Genomic DNA, 20,881 nt, shown 5'->3' with positions numbered 1-20,881 from the left:
ATGATAATGTCTCATATTCATGTTACCATTATTTTAGATAATAATAAAATAATTTTATCAATCACAATATTAAGTCATACATCATATCTTACATAATGTCATACATAATATCATACATAGCATCATACAATAAGATTTAAGGGCACAAATCCTAACATAAACAATTTTTTTGTGAAACAAGCCAATTGAAAGAAATATTAGCTAATTTATGATATGAAAAAATAGTTAGTAATTTTTTTTATCTTAAAAAGAAGTAAGAAAATTTGACTTAAATAAGAAATGATATAATATAACATATAAAGTCCCCATTAAAAAAAGAAATGAATAGAAGACAATGCCACGATCCTTGCATTAATCACATGTGCACACCCCTTTTTGCATTTTATTTTCTTCTTATCCTTCATTTTCGGGGAGGAAAGATTTCTCCACCGGCCATGCGAATATATATTACTGACCCACTTAACAATCCATCAAAAACGTCTCAACTCTCACCTTGCCTTATTAACCTCCCATCTCCAAAGTTCAAACCTTTACTTTCCGGGGAAACAAGCAATTCCCACATTTTCCCACTCTCCAAACACCCATGGCAGCAGCCACCTTCAACCCCAAAACCCAAACCTACACATCCCCAAGACCCCCAATTCACCTCCCCACCAATCCCAACCTCTCTCTCACCACTTTCCTCTTCCAAAACTCCTCTTCTTTCCCACACAGCCTCGCTCTCATCGACGCCGATACTGACGAAACCCTAACCTTCCACCAGCTCAAACTCCAGGTCTCCAAGCTCGCCCACTCTTTGCTCCATCTCAACACTCACAAAAACGACGTCGTCCTCATCGTCGCTCCCAACTCAATCCACTTCCCCGTGTGTTTCCTCGCCATTGTCGCTCTCGGTGCAATTGCTTCAACCTGTAATCCTTCGTATACCGTTTCCGAGATCTCAAAGCAAGTCCAAGACTGTAACCCTAAGCTCGTTATCACCGTCCCTGAACTCTGGCGCAAAATCAAAGAACTAAACTTGCCTTCCATAATTATAGGTTCTTCGAAATCTATGACTTTTACAGAAACGCCGAGTTCGAAGATTTGGTATTACCCTGAACTGATAGAAATGTCGAACATGGAGTGTGAATTACCGGATAAAACCGTGGCACAGAGCGATATAGCGGCGCTTATGTACTCGTCCGGCACGACCGGGATGAGTAAGGGAGTGATTGCTTTGCACAAGAACTTAATCGCGACTTCGCTGATGGTGACAGCCGATCAGGACCGATACGGGGATCCGAGAAACGTGTTCCTGTGTTTCGTGCCGATGTTTCATATGTTTGGGCTGTCGGTGGCGATGTATTCGCAGCTTCGGAGAGGGAACACGGTGGTTTCGATGGGAAAGTTTGATTTGGAGAAGGTGTTGCGGGCGGTGGAGAAGTATGGGGTGACCCATTTGTGCGTGGTTCCGCCGGTGATGGTTGAGCTGGTGAAACAGAGTGCGGTGATGAAGAGGTATGATTTATCGTCGTTGAAACAGGTCAGGTCCGGTGCAGCACCTCTTGGGAGAGATGTGATGGAGGAGTGTGCAAGAAATATCCCTCGTGCTGATATCTGTCAGGTAATAATATTATAATAGTCTCTGATATGTCTTTCTTTCTTTTTGTTTTGTTTTAGGTCGTATCGTTTGGGCATGACGTATAAAATAAGATACTGCACGGCCAATGGGGGTAATAAAAAATTAAAAACGAAATATGTTGGTATGGATTAATCATATCATTTTTTTTTTTTTTTTTAGTTTTAAATGCAATTTTAGTTTCTATATTTTGACTTTTTTATATTTTGATTTCTACATTTTATTTTTACTATTTTTAGTCCCTAAATCAATTATCGCGTCTCATTTTAATCATTTTCGTCAGCCAACTAGCAGAAAAGGAAAACGTGGTTGACGAAGCGAATAAAAAAAAATATAAAATGTCACATCAGCATCTAATTTTTTTTAAAAATAATTTATCAATTTTAACTAAATAAAAAAAAAAACAAAATTACTCCAAAAACACTGAGAAGTCAAATCCAGAAAATCATACACAAATCCATCAAGAACACACAAGAGCACAAATCCAAAAAAATCATACAAACCCAGAAAAATCAAATCCACGTCATATTAAACATGAACAAGAGATTAAACACGAACACATTAAACATTTGAACAATAAGACAAACCCAAAAAATTTAAAACCCAAAAAATTAGCATTGGATCCACATCAACACAAAATTAAACATGAACAAATTCGAAAAATCAAACCCCCACACCACCAAAGCATCAAACACAAAACTCAAATCCAGAATTTCTATCCCCCAAACACAAAAACGCTAAACTTTAAACCCAAAAATTTGGCACCAAAGAAAATAGAAGAAAAGAAAGAGTATGATTCTCTTATCTTTCTGAGAAACCAACACAAAATCAACTTAAACTAACACAAAACTCAACGATCTGAAACCCAATGATCAACGACCCACCAATCTGAAACTCAACTCAAACCACTGATTCGAAACCTCCAAACCCACCAGATCCATCACCTCTATTTCATTGCAAAGAACCCAGGCCGAAGCTCTTCAAGCTTCAATCCTTCTTTGTTGACCACGATAGCCACGAACGGCAGTGAGTCCTTTCTGGGCTTGGTCTATGGGTTTCACATCAATGGACCTAGCCGATCCAGATCCAGAAAACCCAGATCTACCCACCACCTACGACGAGAGCGAGGACGAGTCCGCCATTGCAAAAGAACTTGCCATGAGCGGTGGTGATGAGAGCGGAGCTGCCATTGATGGATTAGGTATTGAATTGGGAGAGAGCGAAGAGGAGAGAGTCGATGAGGTGTTGGCCAAGACGATGCTCGTGATCGTCGTCGATGAGTGTTAGGATGAAGTGGTTGCCGCGTTTTTCTAAAGTGCACATGGTTGTGAGTCTGAGACTTTTGGTATGAACAGCAAGTCAGTGTTTTGAGAGTATATAGTTTATGTTTGTTATTGTGTTTTTAAATTTAAGTTTGTGTTTGTTTCTAGGTTTGTGCTCTTATATTCTTGTGTTGATGTTTAAATTTGTGATCATGTTCTTCTTGTGTGTTCTTGTTCAAATGAATTAGATTTAAATTGATGTATTTTATTGTTTTTAATTATGTTTTTTCTTTTTTTATTTGGTTAAAATTGATAAATTATTTATATAAAAAAAAAATAGATGTTGATGTGGCATTTTATATTCGCTTCGTCAGCCACGTCAACATTTTCTGCTAGTTGGCTGACGGAAATGACTAATTGGTTTAGGGACTAAAAGTAGTAAAAATAAAATATAGGAACCAAAATGGAAAAAAGTCAAAATGTAGGGACTAAATGTGTATTTACACATTTTTTTTAATATGCTCTTGGCTAATAAAGGTAATTAATTAATTAATATCCTCTCCATGTACTATATTTATTTCTTTTGAATTAAACTTTTAAATGCTTACCAAAGATAAGCTATTCCTCTTGAGCAATAATGACATCTTACTTTTTACTTCTAACAAGAGGTAAAATAGGTATGGTATTCCTACTTTCAATTTCAATCATTGATTAAAAAAAGTTAAAAAAAACTTTATGAAAAGCAAAAAGTAAAAAGTAAAAAAAAAAAATTGTGAGACAAATGAGGTGAATTGGGTATTGCACCGGATCCTAATTCATTTTTAAGAATGCAAAAATTATAGGATCATATATTGTCCAGTAAAATATTTGCCATGTTTCGTATCAATTGAGGATTGTGGTATATCAATTGAGGATTGCAATGTATACTTAAACAAATTGTAATAAAATGTGTTCCCCTAGAAGAGTTTGTGGGAATGTCTTGGAACATTCGCATTAATCTGTATAAAAATTTGTGTATTTTAGTATAATAACTTAATTTTTTTAATTTTACATAATCATTTTTCAAAACTATTCACATAATTCTACACCATTCTATTTATCTATTCTACATTATTCTATTTAAATAATAAATTTTCATTCTTTTTATTATTATTAATTTTATCTCATCTTCTCTCTTATATAGTATCTCACCTCTTAGCTCTCTCTCTCATCCCAAACCACAAATACACCGTTTTTTTTTTCTCATCTCTCTCTTTCTCATTTCATCCATTCACACAAAGTCACATTTTCTCTTTCACTTAAGAATTTCCCTCATATTCTCCTTCCTTTGAGCTCTCTTTCACAAAGAGCCACAACCTACACCTCTCTATTCCTCACCGGATAGTTGATATCCTCTTTGAAACGGTCATTAATCAAGGCGATGATGACAGCATACTTGGCGATGGTGCCGATTTGGATTTGGGTTGATGGGTTTTCCATTGAATATTTGATTTTGGGTTTTTCAATGATGAGTTTGGATTGATTTTTTATTTGATTTTATATTGATTTTGAATTTGATTTTGGGTTGATTTTGTGATTGGAATATCATGTAATGTAATAAGTTGTGGTTGTGGTGGTTGGATGGTGGGGTGGATTTGCAGAAAAGTTCTTTGTTGTTGAGAGAGAGAGAGAGAGAGAGAGAGAGAGAGAGAGAGAGAGAGAGAGAGAGAGAGAGAAATTAATAAAATATTAAATACAAAGCCATAGTAACCATATATATTTAGAAATATTATTGAATATTCCGGAAGTACTATAAATATGTACTCCCTCATTTCACATGAATTGTAAGTCCCACCATAAATTTAATTAGTGGGACTCACAATTATGTGAAATGGGAGAGTACACATTTATGGTACTCCGGGAGTACTCAATAATCACCCGCATATTTACATGGTTACTGTAGCAACTATGTAAATTTACACAATTTTAGCCTATCTGATGTAGGAAAATTTTGGGGCTAAATGTGCAAAATTAGCCACTTTTTCTATTTTACATTCACTTTTTTTCTAAATTCACCCCCTCTTTTCCACAAAAAAATTTGTTTACGTCCCAAACGAATTAGGCTATCTTTTAAGCCTGCTCAAACTTTTTTATGATAAGCCCATAAGCTGAAAAGGCGAACTTTATTCACAAATTTTCAACAAACTTATATTTCTTCATCTATCATGGAAGCATATTATAATAAAAGGGATAAGTTTTTAAATTTGGTATCAATAAAAAAAAAAGCTTATGATAAGCAATACATGTAGAATAAAGCATTGAAGCTTCTCTGTGGTAGTTTGTAGCGAGAAAGTTCACATCTTGATTTCAAGTGCATTATGTTGTATTCTGGCAGGGCTATGGAATGACAGAAGCTTGTGGAGACATCTCATTGGCAAATCCAAAAGAAGGATCTCACCTTTCTTGCTCAACCGGAACACTCCTTTCGGGAGTTGAGTGCCAAATAGTTAGCATGGATACATTACAGCCTCTTCCACCTAATCAATTAGGAGAAATCTGGTTTCGAGGACCTAATATGATGCAAGGTTGAGTTTTTGGATCAATGTTTCTTGCTAGATTCCTAGTTTTGACAGGGCATATGTTGATTTCTCAATCCAAAGTACCTTACAGACTTTTTTCCCCCTTAATCCATCCAGTAGTCAAGAAATTTTGTCACTGAATTTGCACATTGCTAATGTTTAAATAACAAAGTATGTGACTAGGGATTATATATACATTTGCTTGTGTTAAATTAACTATTATCCCAAAAACTTTTTGCTTTTCTTGTAGGGACTCCTCTTTTGGTCATGGAGATAGAGTAGAGTCAGAGATTGAACTCAAGATTTTTTACTATGATACAATGTTAAATTACTGATTTTTCTAAAAGTTTAAATTGTTAGAAATTGTGAATTTAATCAATTAACAATAACCCCAAGTTCTAACATTTTGCAAACCTTTGGGATAGATTTACTTGAGTATGTTAGGGAGAAAACACCTTGAGAGACTCATTGGTTATATTACTTTTTCCATATAGATTAAATATAGCTAGTATGATTCATGCAATATCTCAAAATCCTTCTTTCAGGTTATTTTAATAATCCACAAGCAACAAAGGTAACAATTGATGGACAAGGATGGCTGCACACAGGAGATCTTGGATATTTCAATGAAAAAGGACAATTATTTGTTGTGGACCGAATTAAGGAGCTCATCAAGTGTAATGCCTTTCAGGTAACTTATCCTTTATTGATTGTTAAAAGAGAAGGCGTATGTAATATTTCCAACCATTTTTTGTGAGAAGATTAAAGCTTCTTGTTTCCTTTACATTTTATATTGGCAATACTTATCCTAACAGTGCAAGCATCTGACCCTGGGAAAGTTTACATTTGCTCATATAGCAGTATTGGAGAAATTAGACATATTCTTCCCAAGTGAGCAAATAATCCATGAGCCTCTTAGATCACTTTAATGATTAATGAAAATTAGCTAATCTGCTTCATTTGATACTATTGTCAAGTACTTTTCTTTACTGAGAAAATATCCCCCAAAGTGCTATATAACTTTTACTACTGATGACTTGTCACCATGTCTCTCCAGTCATCTGATTAGCTTGGAAATCAGAAAACACTTTCTCCTATGAGTCATTAATTTATCAGTGTCTCTGTTTCTCCGTATGATTTTTTTTACCTTTTGTTAGGTGAGTATATAAATTAGCTTGTACTTGTGTTCAGTGTCATATACATCGACTACAGCCAATCCCAAGTTAGAAAAAAATGAGACTTGCTATAGGTTGGCAGTTAAATTAAAATTTAGTCACTTCATTATGAATTATTATTAGGACTTTTATAGGCTTACTTTTTACTTTATATTAACAATATAAACTTACATTGTAGATACACAAAATGTTTACAATGTTATACACATTTTGTTAGTACAATGTAAACTAAATTTTGTTTCTTATTATTACTATAAAAGGTAGTGTATCATCTTTTACTTGACTGTTTGTTAGGTGGCACCGGCAGAGCTTGAAGGGCTGCTGCTTTCTCACCCTGAAATATTAGATGCTGTTGTGATCCCGTAAGTAGGAGAGTCATATAAGTACTCTGTCATAATTTTCCTAATGCTTTATAAGCAGTTATACATGTCCATCTGTTGCCTTATCTTTGAATCAATGCACAACAGTTTAATCACAATTTCAACTTTCGTAGATTTCCTGATGCCAAAGCCGGTGAGGTCCCAATTGCATTTGTTGTGCGTGCACCAAACAGCTTGCTAGAAGAAAAAGATGTTCAAAAATTCATTGTAAAGCAGGTATCTTTTTTTTTGGGGATGATTTTAATTGCAGTGATGACAGTATGCTGTATATCTTTGAGGGAATAGTCATTTCAGTGAGGAACATCCACTCCTAAATTACTTATCTAGTGTATCATATATGTTTATACATCAATCTGAAAACCTAATATATGATAAAAGGGTTATGTGTCTATTTAGCTCTAGGGTGAATAGGATAAGTGCTTATGAGTTTGTGAGTTAAGGTTGATAGGTTTCGAGTATGAGTGAATTTTTTTAATAATGGTGGAGATGTTTGTGTGTGGGATGAATGGGACAATAGAGTGCTGATTAGGGATTGCTATGAGGGAATCTTTCTTCCAAGAAAATAGAGAGAACCGGATGAGAGAGAGAGAGAGAGGTTAAGATGGAAAGTAATAAAGTACATCATCTTGTCAATTGTGACTTATGAGCTCCAGCCATCTAATATTATTGCACTCGAACTCAATCCCTTACAAGGAAGCTTGTGTACATTGCCAAGCTCAACTCCTATTGGCTGGTCATGTCCTTTTTAGATGATTGAGCAATTAATTTCAAAATAATTGAAAAGTCATGTACAAAAGAGCACCTAAGCCAAATAGCTGAAAATAATAAGCTCCAAAACAACCTACACCAAAATAAGAAACATTGAATGAAACAGGGGCCAATCTATAGATGTGTCCCTAAGAACAAAATGAAAAACACCCCAAAAAACAAATGTGCTAAAGATGTGTAATTAAGTTTGTCACCATATTGCCAAGAACTTACCGACATCTATTAGTATTTTCAACGAAAATGTTCAAATATTTCTTCCTCCATCATTATAAGTATTGAATTATTTTTTAAAAAAAAATCTATCACAATGTTGCATATTCTTAAAAAGTAGTGCTATAAATACTACAAATTTTACCATATAAAGCTTACAAACTGATATGTCATCAATCTCAAAGTGATAATTCAAAATTTATTATGAAGTGGTTGAAACCAATCAATCACATTCATTCTCAGATGTCACTCACATTAGTTCATAAGCTTTAATTTTTGCCACCATATTGCCAAGAACTTATTGACACCTATTAGTATTTACAACGAAATTGTTCAAATATTTCTTCCTCAATCATTATAAGTATTGAATTATTTAAAAATAAATAAAAAAGTTTGTCACAATGTTTTGTAAATGAATGTATATTCTTAAAGAGTAGTGCTACAAATACTACAAGTTTTACCATATGAAGCTTACAAACTAATATGTCATTACTCTCAATAAGGAAATTCAAAATTTATCATGAAGTGGTTGAAACCCATGAATCACATAGTTCGTAAGCATTATGTGATAAAACTTATAAAATCTTTTGGATTTTTCATTCTTTAAACTTTGATTTTTTTTTTCTGCTTAATATAGGTGGCGCCAAACAAAAGGTTACGAGCAGTAACTTTTGTAAACAGTGTCCCTAAGTCTGCTTCTGGAAAGATCTTGAGAAGAGAGCTCGTAAAGAAAGTCCGATCCAAGATATAAAGGAACAAAGGTTGTATACTTGTATTAGAGCATTTACATCAAGAATGCTAAAAATGATAACTTTTAGCAATTTAAAACACTGTTTTATCTATTTTAACACCACACTTTATAAGATACCCAACATCAAAAGTTTTATATTTTTTACCACTTCATTAAAATATTATTTCTTTATTATTTTTTATTCTCAATTTCATCTCTTCCTCTCTCTTTCTCTATGTATCTCTCTTCTCCTAAACAAAAACATCCAACCCACTGCAAACCCAAACATTTTATTAGAGCATTTGCATCAAGAATGCTAAAAATTATAACTTTTAGCAATTCAAAATACTATTTTATCTATTTTAACACCATACTTTATAACATACTCAACGTCAAAGATTTTATTTTTTTTACCACTTCGTTAAAATATGATTTGTTTATTATTTTTTATTCTTAATATCATCTCTTCCTCTTTCTTTCTCTGTGTATCTCTCTTCTCCCAAATAAAAACATCCAACCCATTAAAAAGCCAACCACTGCTGTCGCCCACACCCATTACTACCAGCCACCATCGCCCACACCCACTGTCACAGCCACCACCACCCATAACCTCCACCCCTAACCACCAAAATCACAAGCAAAAACAAATCCAAAACCGAATCACAAACCCAAATCAAATCAAACTCAAACCCACACCCACACCCACACCCACTACTTCCAACCACCATCATCATAGCCACAACAATCACTGCCACTGCCACTGCCACCGTTACCCACAACAACAACCTCTAACCACCAAAATCACAAACCCAAAACCACAACAGCATCCACCACCAAGCCACCACCCACTATAAGATTGAAACCCAAGTCACCACCTAAAACCCACCACAAAACCCGATCTGAACCCACCACAAAACCCTAGCCAATACCCTCCCCAGCCTTTCCGATGACACCCCCCCCCCCCAGCGGCCTAGCCTCTTCGATCTCAATCCCTGCCAAGCACACTAACCACGAACCCTCAAGAATGACAACTCAAGAGATAAGGGAGAACAGATAGGTTTTAAGCTTGGGTTTTTGGAATCGGTCATAGAGAGAAGAGAAGACCTTGGGTTGATGGAGAACCAACAGGAGGGAAAAAAAAAAAAGAGGCAGTGTGATGAGGCATGAGAGAAGGGAAGGGAAAACCAGAAGAGAGAAAGAGGCGTGGGTTGCCGGAGAAGAGAAAGAGGCAGTGTGTGAGAAAGAAAGAAAGAAGGAGAGGACACGTGTGGGGATTAAAAAATAATATTTGGTTTTGACACTCAGCTATAGTGAGCTGCTAGAGATGGTAGCTCACTATAGCAACTCATTGTAGCTGGGTGTAAAATTTTTTAGCATTAGCTTCTTTGATGTAGTGTGTTTTTTGTGTGTTAGTTGTTATTGATAGCATTTTTAGCATTTTAACATTTTTGTAAGTTAGTTGTTATTGATAGCATTTTTAGTCTAGTAATAAGGACAATTTTAGCATTTTAGGAGGAAATAGAAAAATCTTAACCAAGAATTTTGACATTCTTGCATGTTTCTCAATTTTAATTTAATAATGCTATCCTAATTATGCTAGGTTGAAAACCTTTAAAAAGGTGACCTAGGCAAAAGTTAGAGTATCAAAAAGCTAGATAGGTTGAAAACCTTCAAAAATGCAACCTAAGCAAAAGTTAGGGTATAAAAAGCTTGCAAGGTTGGAAACCTTTAAAAAGGTGGCCTAGGCAAAAGTTAGAGTAAAAAAAAATTTTTTGAACTATGTAATGACTTGATCCCTTTCAAGGGGTATGTAGGTAGCTTGGTATTTCATACTAAGTTCCTAATGGGGGATCTGTGTTTGCCACTCATATTGGTGAAGTTCAACTCTGTACTAATCTAATTCTTGATATTGTGCTGTGTGTTGCATCTTTTTCTTTCAACATCATTTCTATTGGGAAGTTAACACATCATTTGAAGTTTTGTTGTATATTCTTGTCTCATTTTTTCTTTGTCTAGGACTTACAACTATGGAGAATGATTGGATTGGGTAGAAAGCATGTTTGTTTGTATCTCTTACAGCAAACCAGCAATGCTACTCTCTTTATTCCAATTCAATTCTCTACCTTCATGCCTACTGTTCTTTCATTTCCTAGTGTATACAGCCCATCTGCTGTTTCTTCTTCATGCAATTTAGCTTTCAGCATTGCTACCTCTAGTGTTTCTATTTCTAAATCAATTTTATGGCATAATAGAATGGGTCATCCCTCTCCATCTAGGTTACAATTGTTAGATTCTATTGTATAGATGTTACTTTCAATTCTTCAGATTTTCCTACATGTAATATCTGTCCACTTGCAAAATAGAAAATACTTGCTTTTCCTAATGAGAATAATAAGTGTTCCTCAATTTTTGACCTTATTCATTGTGATATTTGGGGTCCATTTTTTTTCCTACTATCATTGGTTTTCGATATTTTCTCACAATTGTGGATGATTGCAGCAGATGCACTTGGTTTTACTTAATGATATTCAAATCTAATACACAAGACATTTTGTATTCTTTCTTTTCTTTTGTTGAAACCTAGTTCCACACTTGCATCAAGTCTTTCAAGTCTGATGATGGTCTTGAATTTGACATGCCTGAGTTTTATTCTGCTAAGGGTGTTGTTCACCAACTCACATGTGTGGATACTCCTCAATAGAATTCTATGGTTGAAAGAAAGCACTAGTACATTCTTAGTGTTGCTAAGGCCCTTAGATTTCAGGTCAATCTGCCCTTAAGATTTTGGGGTGACTACATACTTACTACATTTTACCTCATCAATAGATTGCCTAGTCCTTTACTTCAAAACAAAAGTCCTTATGAAGTTCTTTTAGGCATTGTTCCTTCTTATTCTCATCTTAGAGTCCTAGGTTGCCTTTGTTATGCTTCAACTCTATCTAGAAATAGGTCTAAGTTTGATCCTAGGGCCACTCCTTGTGTCTTCCTTGGCTATCCATATGGAGTTAAGGGTTACAAAATTCTATGCTTTAGATACTAAAACCATCTTCATTTCTAGAGATGTCATTTTTCATGAAAGTATTTTCCCTTTTCAGTCCATGGATTTCCATCTTCAGTCCACTTCTTCTGTCACTGGTTCTGTTTTCCCTACACCACCTCCTCTAGTTCCAAATTCACCAGAGTCTATCTCTGATCTTTCCTCTTTTGTTACTCATGACTCTTCATCTGATCTTTCTACTTCCACTTCCCTTCCTTTTGATACACCTTCTCCATCACCTCCACCTCCACCCCCTCAACCTACAAGACATTCCACAAGACAACATAAGACACCTGCTTATCTCAATGACTTTCATTGTCAAGCTGTCTCTGCCACTCTCACTCTACCTGAATTTCCAATTGAGTCAGCCCTTTCCTATGACAATCTGTCTTCCACACTTTGAGCTTTCACCTTAGCTCTCTTTGTTGCTTCTGAACCTAAGTCATATCTTGGGGCTTGTCAAGATCCAAGATGGCAAGTAGCTATGAATGCAAAAATAGCAGCTCTTGAGGCAAATCAAACTTGGTTCCTTACTCCTTATGCTAGTAAAGTCTCCATTGGATGTAAATGGGTCTAAAAAATTAAGCTTAAGGCTAATGGAAGTGTTGAAAGATTCAAAGCCAGATTAGTGGCCAGAGGCTACACACAGTAGGAGGGTTTGGACTATTATGAAACTTTTAGTCCAATTGTGAAGTCTGTTACTGTCAGGATTCTTTTGGCAATTGCAGTAGCTCAAAATTGGCATTTGGCTCAACTAGATGTGAACAATGTCTTCCTCCATAGAGATTTGGAGGAAGAGGTGTATATGCTGCCTCCACCAGGGTTTGGTAGCAAGGGGGAGAATAGCAACATGGTCTGCAAGCTTACAAAGTCATTTTATGGCCTCAAACAAGTTAGTAGACAGTGGTCCTTGATAGGCCAAAAACGTATTGACCCCTTGTAATGGATTAATTGATTAATTAGCCAAGTTTAATAAATTAACCAAATTATCATGCAATGTACGTGGAAACATAAACAAATCACCAACTAAATAAATATGTAGTGGAAAATAAATTGACACAGTGATTTGTTTATGAATGGGGAAAACCTCCGAGGCAAAAACCCCACCGGATGATTTTAAGATCACCACTCCCGAGAATCCACTATTATCAAAACAAACGGTTACAGGTAAAGGAATTCCAATACCTTATACCAACTTACAGTTGAACCCTCCTAATATCCAATTGAACTTGTTCTGTAGTGATAATCTCTCCTTGTATTGCACGGCTCCCAGTACGTGACTAACCAATAGATGCGTGGATCCCAGTATGCGACTTGATCACCAAGTATTTCTTCCACCTAATCAATTGGGAGAAATCTGGTTTCGAGGACCTAATATGATGCAAGGTTGAGTTTTTGGATCAATGTTGCTTACTAGATTCCTAGATTTGACAGGGCATATGTTGATTTCTCAATCCAAAGTACCTTACAGACTTTTTTTCCCCTTAATCCATCCAGTAGTCAAGAAAGTTTGTGTCACTAATTTTGCACATTGCTAATGTTTAAATAACAAAGTATGTGACTAGGGATTTTATATACATTTGCTTGTGTTAAATTAACTATTATTCCAAAAGCTTCTTGCTTTTCTTACAAGGACTTCTCTTTTGGTCGTGGAGGTAGAGTGGAGTCAAAGATTGAACTCAAGATCTCTTACTATAATACAATGTTAAATTACCAAAAGTTTAAATTGTTAAAAAATTGTGAATTTAATCGATTAACCATAATTCCAAGTTCTAACAGCTTGCAAACCTTTGGGATAGAGTTACTTGAGTATGTCAGGGAGAAAACAGCTTGAGAGACTCATTGGTTAAATTACTTTTTCCTTATAGATTAAATATAGCTAGTATGATTCATGCAATATCTCAAAATCCTTCTTTCAGATTATTTTAATAACCCACAAGCAACAAAGCTAACAATAGATGGACAAGGATGGCTGCACACAGGAGATCTTGGATATTTCGATGAAGAAGGACAATTATTTGTTGTGGACCGAATTAAGGAGCTCATCAAGTGCAATGCCTTTCAAGTAACTTATCCTTTATTGATTGTTAGAGCACTTGCAGCAGTAGAGCTAAATAGCTATATAGCTATTTTAGCTCCACCAAAACACAAAAAACCACCATCCAACAGTGGAGCTAAAGCTTTTTTTTTTTTTTTTTGCTTCATTGTTATAGTGCACATGTATCTATAGATGTGCACTGTAGCTGAGAGCTAAAAAAAAAAAAAAAGTTTTTATTCAAGCCCGGATTAAAATTATACCAGCTTCTTATTATATCAATTCTTTCTCTCTCCTCTGGATTTCTTTTTTTCTCTCATTCTCTCACAAAACAATTCTTGCTCTCATAAAATTGGTATAATTTCAACAACAAATCTAAAATCAAAACAACAACAACAACAGCAGATCAAGAATAGAAAAAAAAATTAGAACAACAATAAAAAATCAAGAAAAAAAAAAAGAAGCCGATCTAACAAATCTAAAATCAGAAACACAACTAATCAAGAACAAGGAAAAAAAATAGAAGCCAATATGACCCCTGGTCGCATGCACTCTGCAGTGAGGAGGAGGAGCAGCGATGGTGGTGTGGTGGAGCAAAGGCGATTTCTCCTTTCTCTCCATGCATGTCTGTGTGTGTTTGAAGATAATGACACCAAATGGCATGCAAGATTATGTGAGATGTATCACAGAGAGAGCTAGAGAATTTATGGAATCAAGTAGAAAAAGAAAAAGAAAAAAAAAAAAGAGTAGAAAATGAGAGAGCTGAAGGAAGAAAGAGGGAGGGAGGTTCTGGTCTTTTGGAATCAAGTGGAAAGTAAAGAAAAAAAAGGATAGGATGGAATCCTATGGGTATACATGTGTAGTCGACAAAATGCAAGAGGAAAAAAAAAAAGAAAAAAAAAGAAACGTATGGATGAAAGAAAGGCAAAGAATAAGAAATCACAATTTAAAAATACTACCACAATATTTTCACAATAAATTTAAGTAATTAGCTAATATTGGTGAGTAAAAATATAATTTTAGTGGTGGGTTCAAAAAATATAAGATTTTGTTATGATTTTTGCGAAAGTATTACAAAAAATATTGTGGATGTAACACTTTTTGTTAAAAAATATAATTGTTGAGAATCAATAAAGGAAGAAAAAATAAAGATTATTGCGGCGGTGGCGGCAGTAGTAGTGGTGGTAGTGGCAGCGGTAGCGGTAGCGGTTGCGGTTGCAGGTAGTTGTGATTGTTGTTTATTGTAGTGGATATATTATTTTATTATAGTAGATATATTATTTTATTGTGATATTTATATTATTTTATTTTGCTGAAAGCTAAAATAGATTTACTGCTGCAGTATGCTTTGTAAAGTGAGTAGGTAAAATAAATAAAGTAATTTTTTGTGAAACTAAATAGCTAAATTTTTAGCGCCACTATTGTGGATGCTCTTAGAAGAGAAGGTGCATGTGATATTACTAACCATTTCTTGTGAGAAGATTAAAGCTTCTTGTTTCCTTTACATTTTATATTGGCAATACTTATCCTAACAGTGCAGGCATCTGACCCTGGGAAAGTTTACATTTGCTCATATAGCAGTATTGGGGAAATTAGACATGTTCTTCCCCAGTGAGCAAATAATTCATGAGCCTCTTAGATCACTTTAATGATTAATGAAAATTAGCTAATCTGCTTCATTCGATTCTCTTTACTGAGAAAATATCCCCCAAAGTGCTGTATAACTTTTTCTACTAATGACTTGTCACCATGTCTCTCTAGTCATCTGATTAGCTTGGAAATCAGAAAAGCACTTTCTCCTATGAGTCATTAATGCCTCTGTTTCACCGTATGATTTTTTTACCTGGGTAAGGCTTGTGTCCAGTGAAAATTTTCACTGGACACGTCCAGATTCGGACACGTGTCCAAGAGTAGACACGTGTCCACCATCTAACGTGTCTAGTAAAAACTTCCACTGGATACATGCCACACCCTTTTTACTTTTTGTTAGGTAAGTATATAAGTTAGCTTGTACTTTTGTTCAGTGTCATATGCATCGACTACAGCCAATCCCAAGTTTAAAAAATTGAGAGTTGCTATATGTTGACGGTTAAATTAAAATTTAGTTACTTCGTTAAGAATTATTATTGGGACTTTTATAGGTTTACCGTTTACTTTATATTAACAATGAAAGTTTACATTGTTGATACACAAAATGTTTACAATGTTATAAACATTTTGTCAGGGCCGGTCCTAGATATTTTGAGGCCTTAGACGAGAACTAAAATTGGGTCTTCTCCAACTCTATTTAAAATTCTTACAAAATAAGACATTCTCCTACTAATTTATGTTTTCAAAACAAACTCATTCATTTTTTTTAAAGGAAAATTATGACACTATATTAAAAAAAAAAATCTCATTGCACATGCAAAGTGCATGTGATGAGACTGGTTTATATATACTAGAGTAATTAATATTACTTTACTATAATAGATAAATTATATAGATTAATTAATATAATGTTTTAATTATATATATATATATATAATAGTGTTTTAAAATATTCAAAATAAGTGGTCAATTTTTTTTTAAAGAGAAAATTTGGTAAATAAAACTACCTTCCTAGAACCTTCATTTCAAATCATTTTTCCCATTCCCAAACTCCCACCCACGCGGCCACCTCTGCTCTTCAACTTTCCCATCGCATTTATTCTCACATATATTTATTTATTACTACTTTACAGTTTAGTAAGTTTTGAAATGCTTCTTTCTTCTCAGTTCTTCAAACTCTCAACTTTGTCTTTGCCTTATTTCTTCTCAATTCTTCTTTCTTTAGAGAGGTTAAGGATAATATTTTTGGGATAATTGATTTTGTTTAGACCAAATTTTTTTTTGAGGTAGCAATATTTGTAATGATGTTCTAGATTTTTTTTGCTCTTTGGTCATAAAGATGTATAAGATTTTTTGGAGTTTCATCTGAAAATTTTTTTTTCTTTAATTTCTATTACTTCTTTTTCAAAATTTTGGGGCCCCCTTCCACTTGAGGGCCTTAGGCAATGACCTAATTGGCCTAGTGGAAGGGTCGGCCTGCATTTTGCTAGTACAATGTAAACTAAGATTTTTTCTTATTATTACTATAAAAGGTAGTATATCATCTTTTTTACTTGACTGTTTGTTAGGTGGCACTGGTAGAGCTTGAAGGGCTGCTACTTTCTCACCCAAAAATATTAGATGCCGTTGTGGTCCAATAAGTAGGGAGAAACTATTGGGACCTCCAGGAGGACCACTGATGTGGTCCTCCCAGATGTGGTCCTCCCAGGTCCCAACACCCAATAAGAAAATGCCATGTGGCCATTTTTTAAAACTCAGCTCCACATCATCACTTCCCATTAACTTAACTATTGTTAGCAAAACCAAACTAAGGTTAAAACTTAGCTCCACTTACCCACAGCCATATTTAACCCAAAATCAACTAAATATATTCAAAAAATTTCTCAAACACTTAACCCTATCTGCCTCTTTCTTCCTCTCTCCCTCTAACTCTATTTCCCCAATATCTCTCTAGAGAAGATATTGGGCGAACCCAGCCGATACACTCTATGATTATGTGGGAGATGTGGAGACCAGATGGGTGGCCCGTCGGATTTGTGTAGTGAAACCGGGAAATGTCCTCAGAAACCATCACCGTCGGCAACAACAACAACGATCCTATCTCCTTGCTGCTGCTTCTTCTGCCTCTTCTTCTAAGCACATTTTTCCCGGCATCTCGATTGGCTACCACCAGATAAAAGAAACCTCAGATGGCCCTAAACTATATAGATCTAAAACTGGAAATAATAGAAGATATAATAAAAGAAGAGATAACTCAGATTCACATGCTTTAGAAATAAGTCTTAAGAACTTTAAGACAGCTATAGTTAATAGATTTGATTAGTCTAAAAATAGATCTAAGATTATAGAAAACCTTCAAGGATTTATAGATTTCCTAGTTAAACAACAAAAGTATGAAGGAAGAACCCAAGATTACAAATTAGAAGACAAATACTCACCAGTAGAAATTAAAGAACTCGAATAATGTCTCTATACGGTACACTAGATATGATCATAGATTTGAATAAGCAACTAGAGGAACGAATAGAGATCTTATAACAAAAATTAGAGTTACTAGTAGTAAAAAATTTTATAAAAAAAAAAATCTGAAGAAAAGATTCCCAGGAAGAGAAAATATTTTAGAAAGAGAAGACCTAACAAAGAAATTAGAGGAGATCTTAGATGTTGGGTTTGCAACCAACTAGGACACTATTCAAACAATTGTCCAGAAAAAAAAATAACAAAGTAAAAACAGTAGTATTAAATTATGTACCCAGTACTAGAGAATGAATAGTCAAGGAAGAAAACCTGAAGAATTAATCAAACTTCAAGAAGAGCTTAGATCCTTAGAAAATGAATTAGAAAATCCAAGAAGGAATAGAACTCAAAGCCTTAGACGAAGATTTAGATAACATGGAAATTACCTAAGAATATAATAATATCCTTTTAGCCAAAGATTCAGATTCCAGGAGATCAGGTAGTCCGAAATCTTAGGATTTGGATGGAAACCCAGAATTTAAATAGATAAAATTCTAATATAATTTTACAAATCTTTTTACTGTATAATGGTAAGTAGTTTGTTTCAAATCTAGTATTAGGTATTTTAAACCTAATCTTTCCTGGGTTTCAGAAATTGGGTGAGAAGTGGCTAATTAATTTTGGGATAAAAGTGGCTAATTTATTTTGGGTTCACACAGTTTGATTTTGGCTAATTGATTTTGGGTTTCCAACTGTGGGTAAGTGGAGCTAAGTTTTAACTTGATTTGGTTTTGCTGACAATAGTTAAGTTAATGGGAAGTGATGATGTGGAGTTGAGTTTAAAAAAATGGCTGCATGGCATTTTCTTATTGGGTGTTGGGACCTGGGAGGATAATGGTCCTCCAGGAGGTCCTAATAATTTCTCGTAAGTAGGAGAGTCATATTAGTTCTCTGTCATAATTTTCCTTATGCTTTATAAGCAGTTATACATGTCCATTTGTTGCCTTATCTTTGAATCACTGCATGACAGTTTAATTACAATTTCAACTTTCGTAGATTTCCTGATCCCCAAGCTGGTGAGGTCCCAATTGCATTTGTTGCGCGTGCACCAAACAACTTGCTAGAAGAAAAAGATGTTCAAAAATTCATTGCAAAGCAGATATTTTTGGGGGGGGGGGGGATGATTTTTATTGCAGTGATGACAGTATGTTGTATATCTTTGAGGAAATAGTCATTTTCAGTGAGGAACATCCACTCCTAAATTACTTATCTAGTGTATCATATATGTTTATACATCAATCTAAAAATCTAATATATGATAAAAGGGTCACGTGTCTATTTAGCTCTAGGGTGAATAGGATAAGTGCTTATGAGTTTGTGAGTTAAGGTTGATAGGTTCGGGTATGAGTGAATTTTTTTGATAATGGTGGAGATGTTTGTGTGTGGGATGAATGGGAGAATAGAGTGCTGATTAGGGATTGCTATGAGGGAATCTTTCTTCCAAGAAAATAGAGAGAACCGGATGTGAGAGAGAGAGAGAGAGAGAGTAACAAAGTACATCAACTTGTCAATTATGACTCATGAGCATGGTTTTCAGACTTGGATCATTCAATGAACCGGAAAAGGAAGGAGTTCAAGATTTTCAAGGTCGAATGGAAGTTGAACCAAGGTCAAACGGTGATGATCTCATAATTAATTTAATAATTATTTAATAAATAAATATATTAAATTAGAAATAATAGAAAATTTGACTAAAATAAGAAAATATTTTGGTACCAAAAACATAATTTTATAAAAATAAATTTTATATATATATATATATATATATATATATATATATATATATATATAAAATGAAGCCTATGTATAAATTAAGCCCGTGCCTTGATGCTTAAGTTCAAAACGGTCAACTTTCCATGAAATTTAAAAGTGGAAAACAAAAAGATAAAAGACTTAAAAAGAAGAAGCAAAAGTCTACTCATTAAATAATAGCTTAAATACAAAACAAAGCCCAAGAAGCAAAGTGGTTGGTCAGTGAGTAGATGACAGCCAAGCATTACATCACCATCTCCATCATCTGCAAAGCAACTCTAGAGTCAAGACACAAAAACTAGAACGGCAAAAGGCAAAAAACGCAGAAAAATGAGAGAGGAAGCGTGAGTGGGATAGAGAAAAAGAAGAGAGGCGATGTGATCTAAAGGTCTAACAGCATCTCATGGTGGTTTGAAGCATCAACAATTAGGAATGACAACGAGTTGGGTTCAAGTTAGGTTTCTTTATACACGGACCCGGCCTACAAGTCCAACCACAAAACCCGAACCCACCCCATTTAACAGCATCTCATGGTGTTTTAATTCGGGTTTTTTTTTCTAAAACCCAAACCCTACCCTATTCGTTATCGGGCCGGACCAAGTACCCGTGGGTCGGGCATAAATTGCCATCCCTATAAACAATGGTGGTAAGTACCAAAAATAAAATCTAGATCTGAATCATAGGAACTGTTAACGGTTTTCAAACTCGGGAGGTTCGACCGCGGTTTGCACGGTTCACTGCTTTTCTTGTATAGGCCGATTCGTGAGAGTTAAAAACCCCTATTGACAAACGGTTTTCGGTTAATTCGGTCAGACTGTACGGTCCGGTCCTAGTTTCAAAACCTTGATTATGAGCTCCAAGTCTTACAAGGAGGATTTGGATCCGGTGCAATTACATCCACTCACTCTCACATCAATTTTTACCGTTTATTTTTTTTTAACTTTAACTTTTTAACATTTTTTTAAAACTTTTTTAATTCAATGGTTGAGATTGAAAGTTGCTTTTCTCAACTTTCAATCTTAGCCATCTAATATCATTGCACCCGATTTCAATCCCTTACAAGGAAGCTTATGTACATTGCCAAGCTCAACTCCTATTTCATTGTCATGTCCTTTTTAGATGATTGAGCAATTAATTCAAAATAATTGAAAAGTCATGTACAACAGAGCACCTAAGCCAAATAGCTAAAAATAATAAGCTCCAAAACAACCTACACCAAAATAAGAAACATTGAATGAAACAGGGGCCA

At 34.8% G+C, this 20,881-nt stretch overlaps 1 protein-coding gene across 1 annotated transcript; it reads left to right on the top strand.

Annotated features, from left to right (window-relative positions):
• Window positions 1-583: 583 nt before the first annotated feature.
• Window positions 584-8,722, top strand: LOC142608581 (putative CoA ligase CCL10). The gene is made up of 6 exons (XM_075780272.1): window positions 584-1,603; window positions 5,255-5,444; window positions 5,984-6,129; window positions 6,908-6,975; window positions 7,107-7,209; window positions 8,609-8,722. Exons 1-6 carry the CDS (start codon window positions 584-586, stop codon window positions 8,720-8,722), a joined length of 1,641 nt encoding a protein of 546 aa, XP_075636387.1.
• Window positions 8,723-20,881: the final 12,159 nt, after the last annotated feature.

The sequence above is a fragment of the Castanea sativa genome, chromosome 9, assembly GCF_040712315.1.
Source record: "Castanea sativa cultivar Marrone di Chiusa Pesio chromosome 9, ASM4071231v1".
Lineage (NCBI taxonomy): Eukaryota > Viridiplantae > Streptophyta > Magnoliopsida > Fagales > Fagaceae > Castanea > Castanea sativa.
Note: the sequence above shows the minus strand (reverse complement) of the source record. Positions and strands in the feature narration are given on the sequence as shown.

Coding starts and splice junctions, on each gene's coding strand:
- LOC142608581 (XM_075780272.1), top strand. CDS start 584: ATGGCAGCAGCCACCTTCAACCCCAAAACCCAAACCTACACATCCCCA. Junction 6,130..6,907: donor TCAAGTGTAATGCCTTTCAG/GTAACTTATCCT, acceptor ACTGTTTGTTAG/GTGGCACCGGCAGAGCTTGA. Junction 7,210..8,608: donor AAAAATTCATTGTAAAGCAG/GTATCTTTTTTT, acceptor TGCTTAATATAG/GTGGCGCCAAACAAAAGGTT.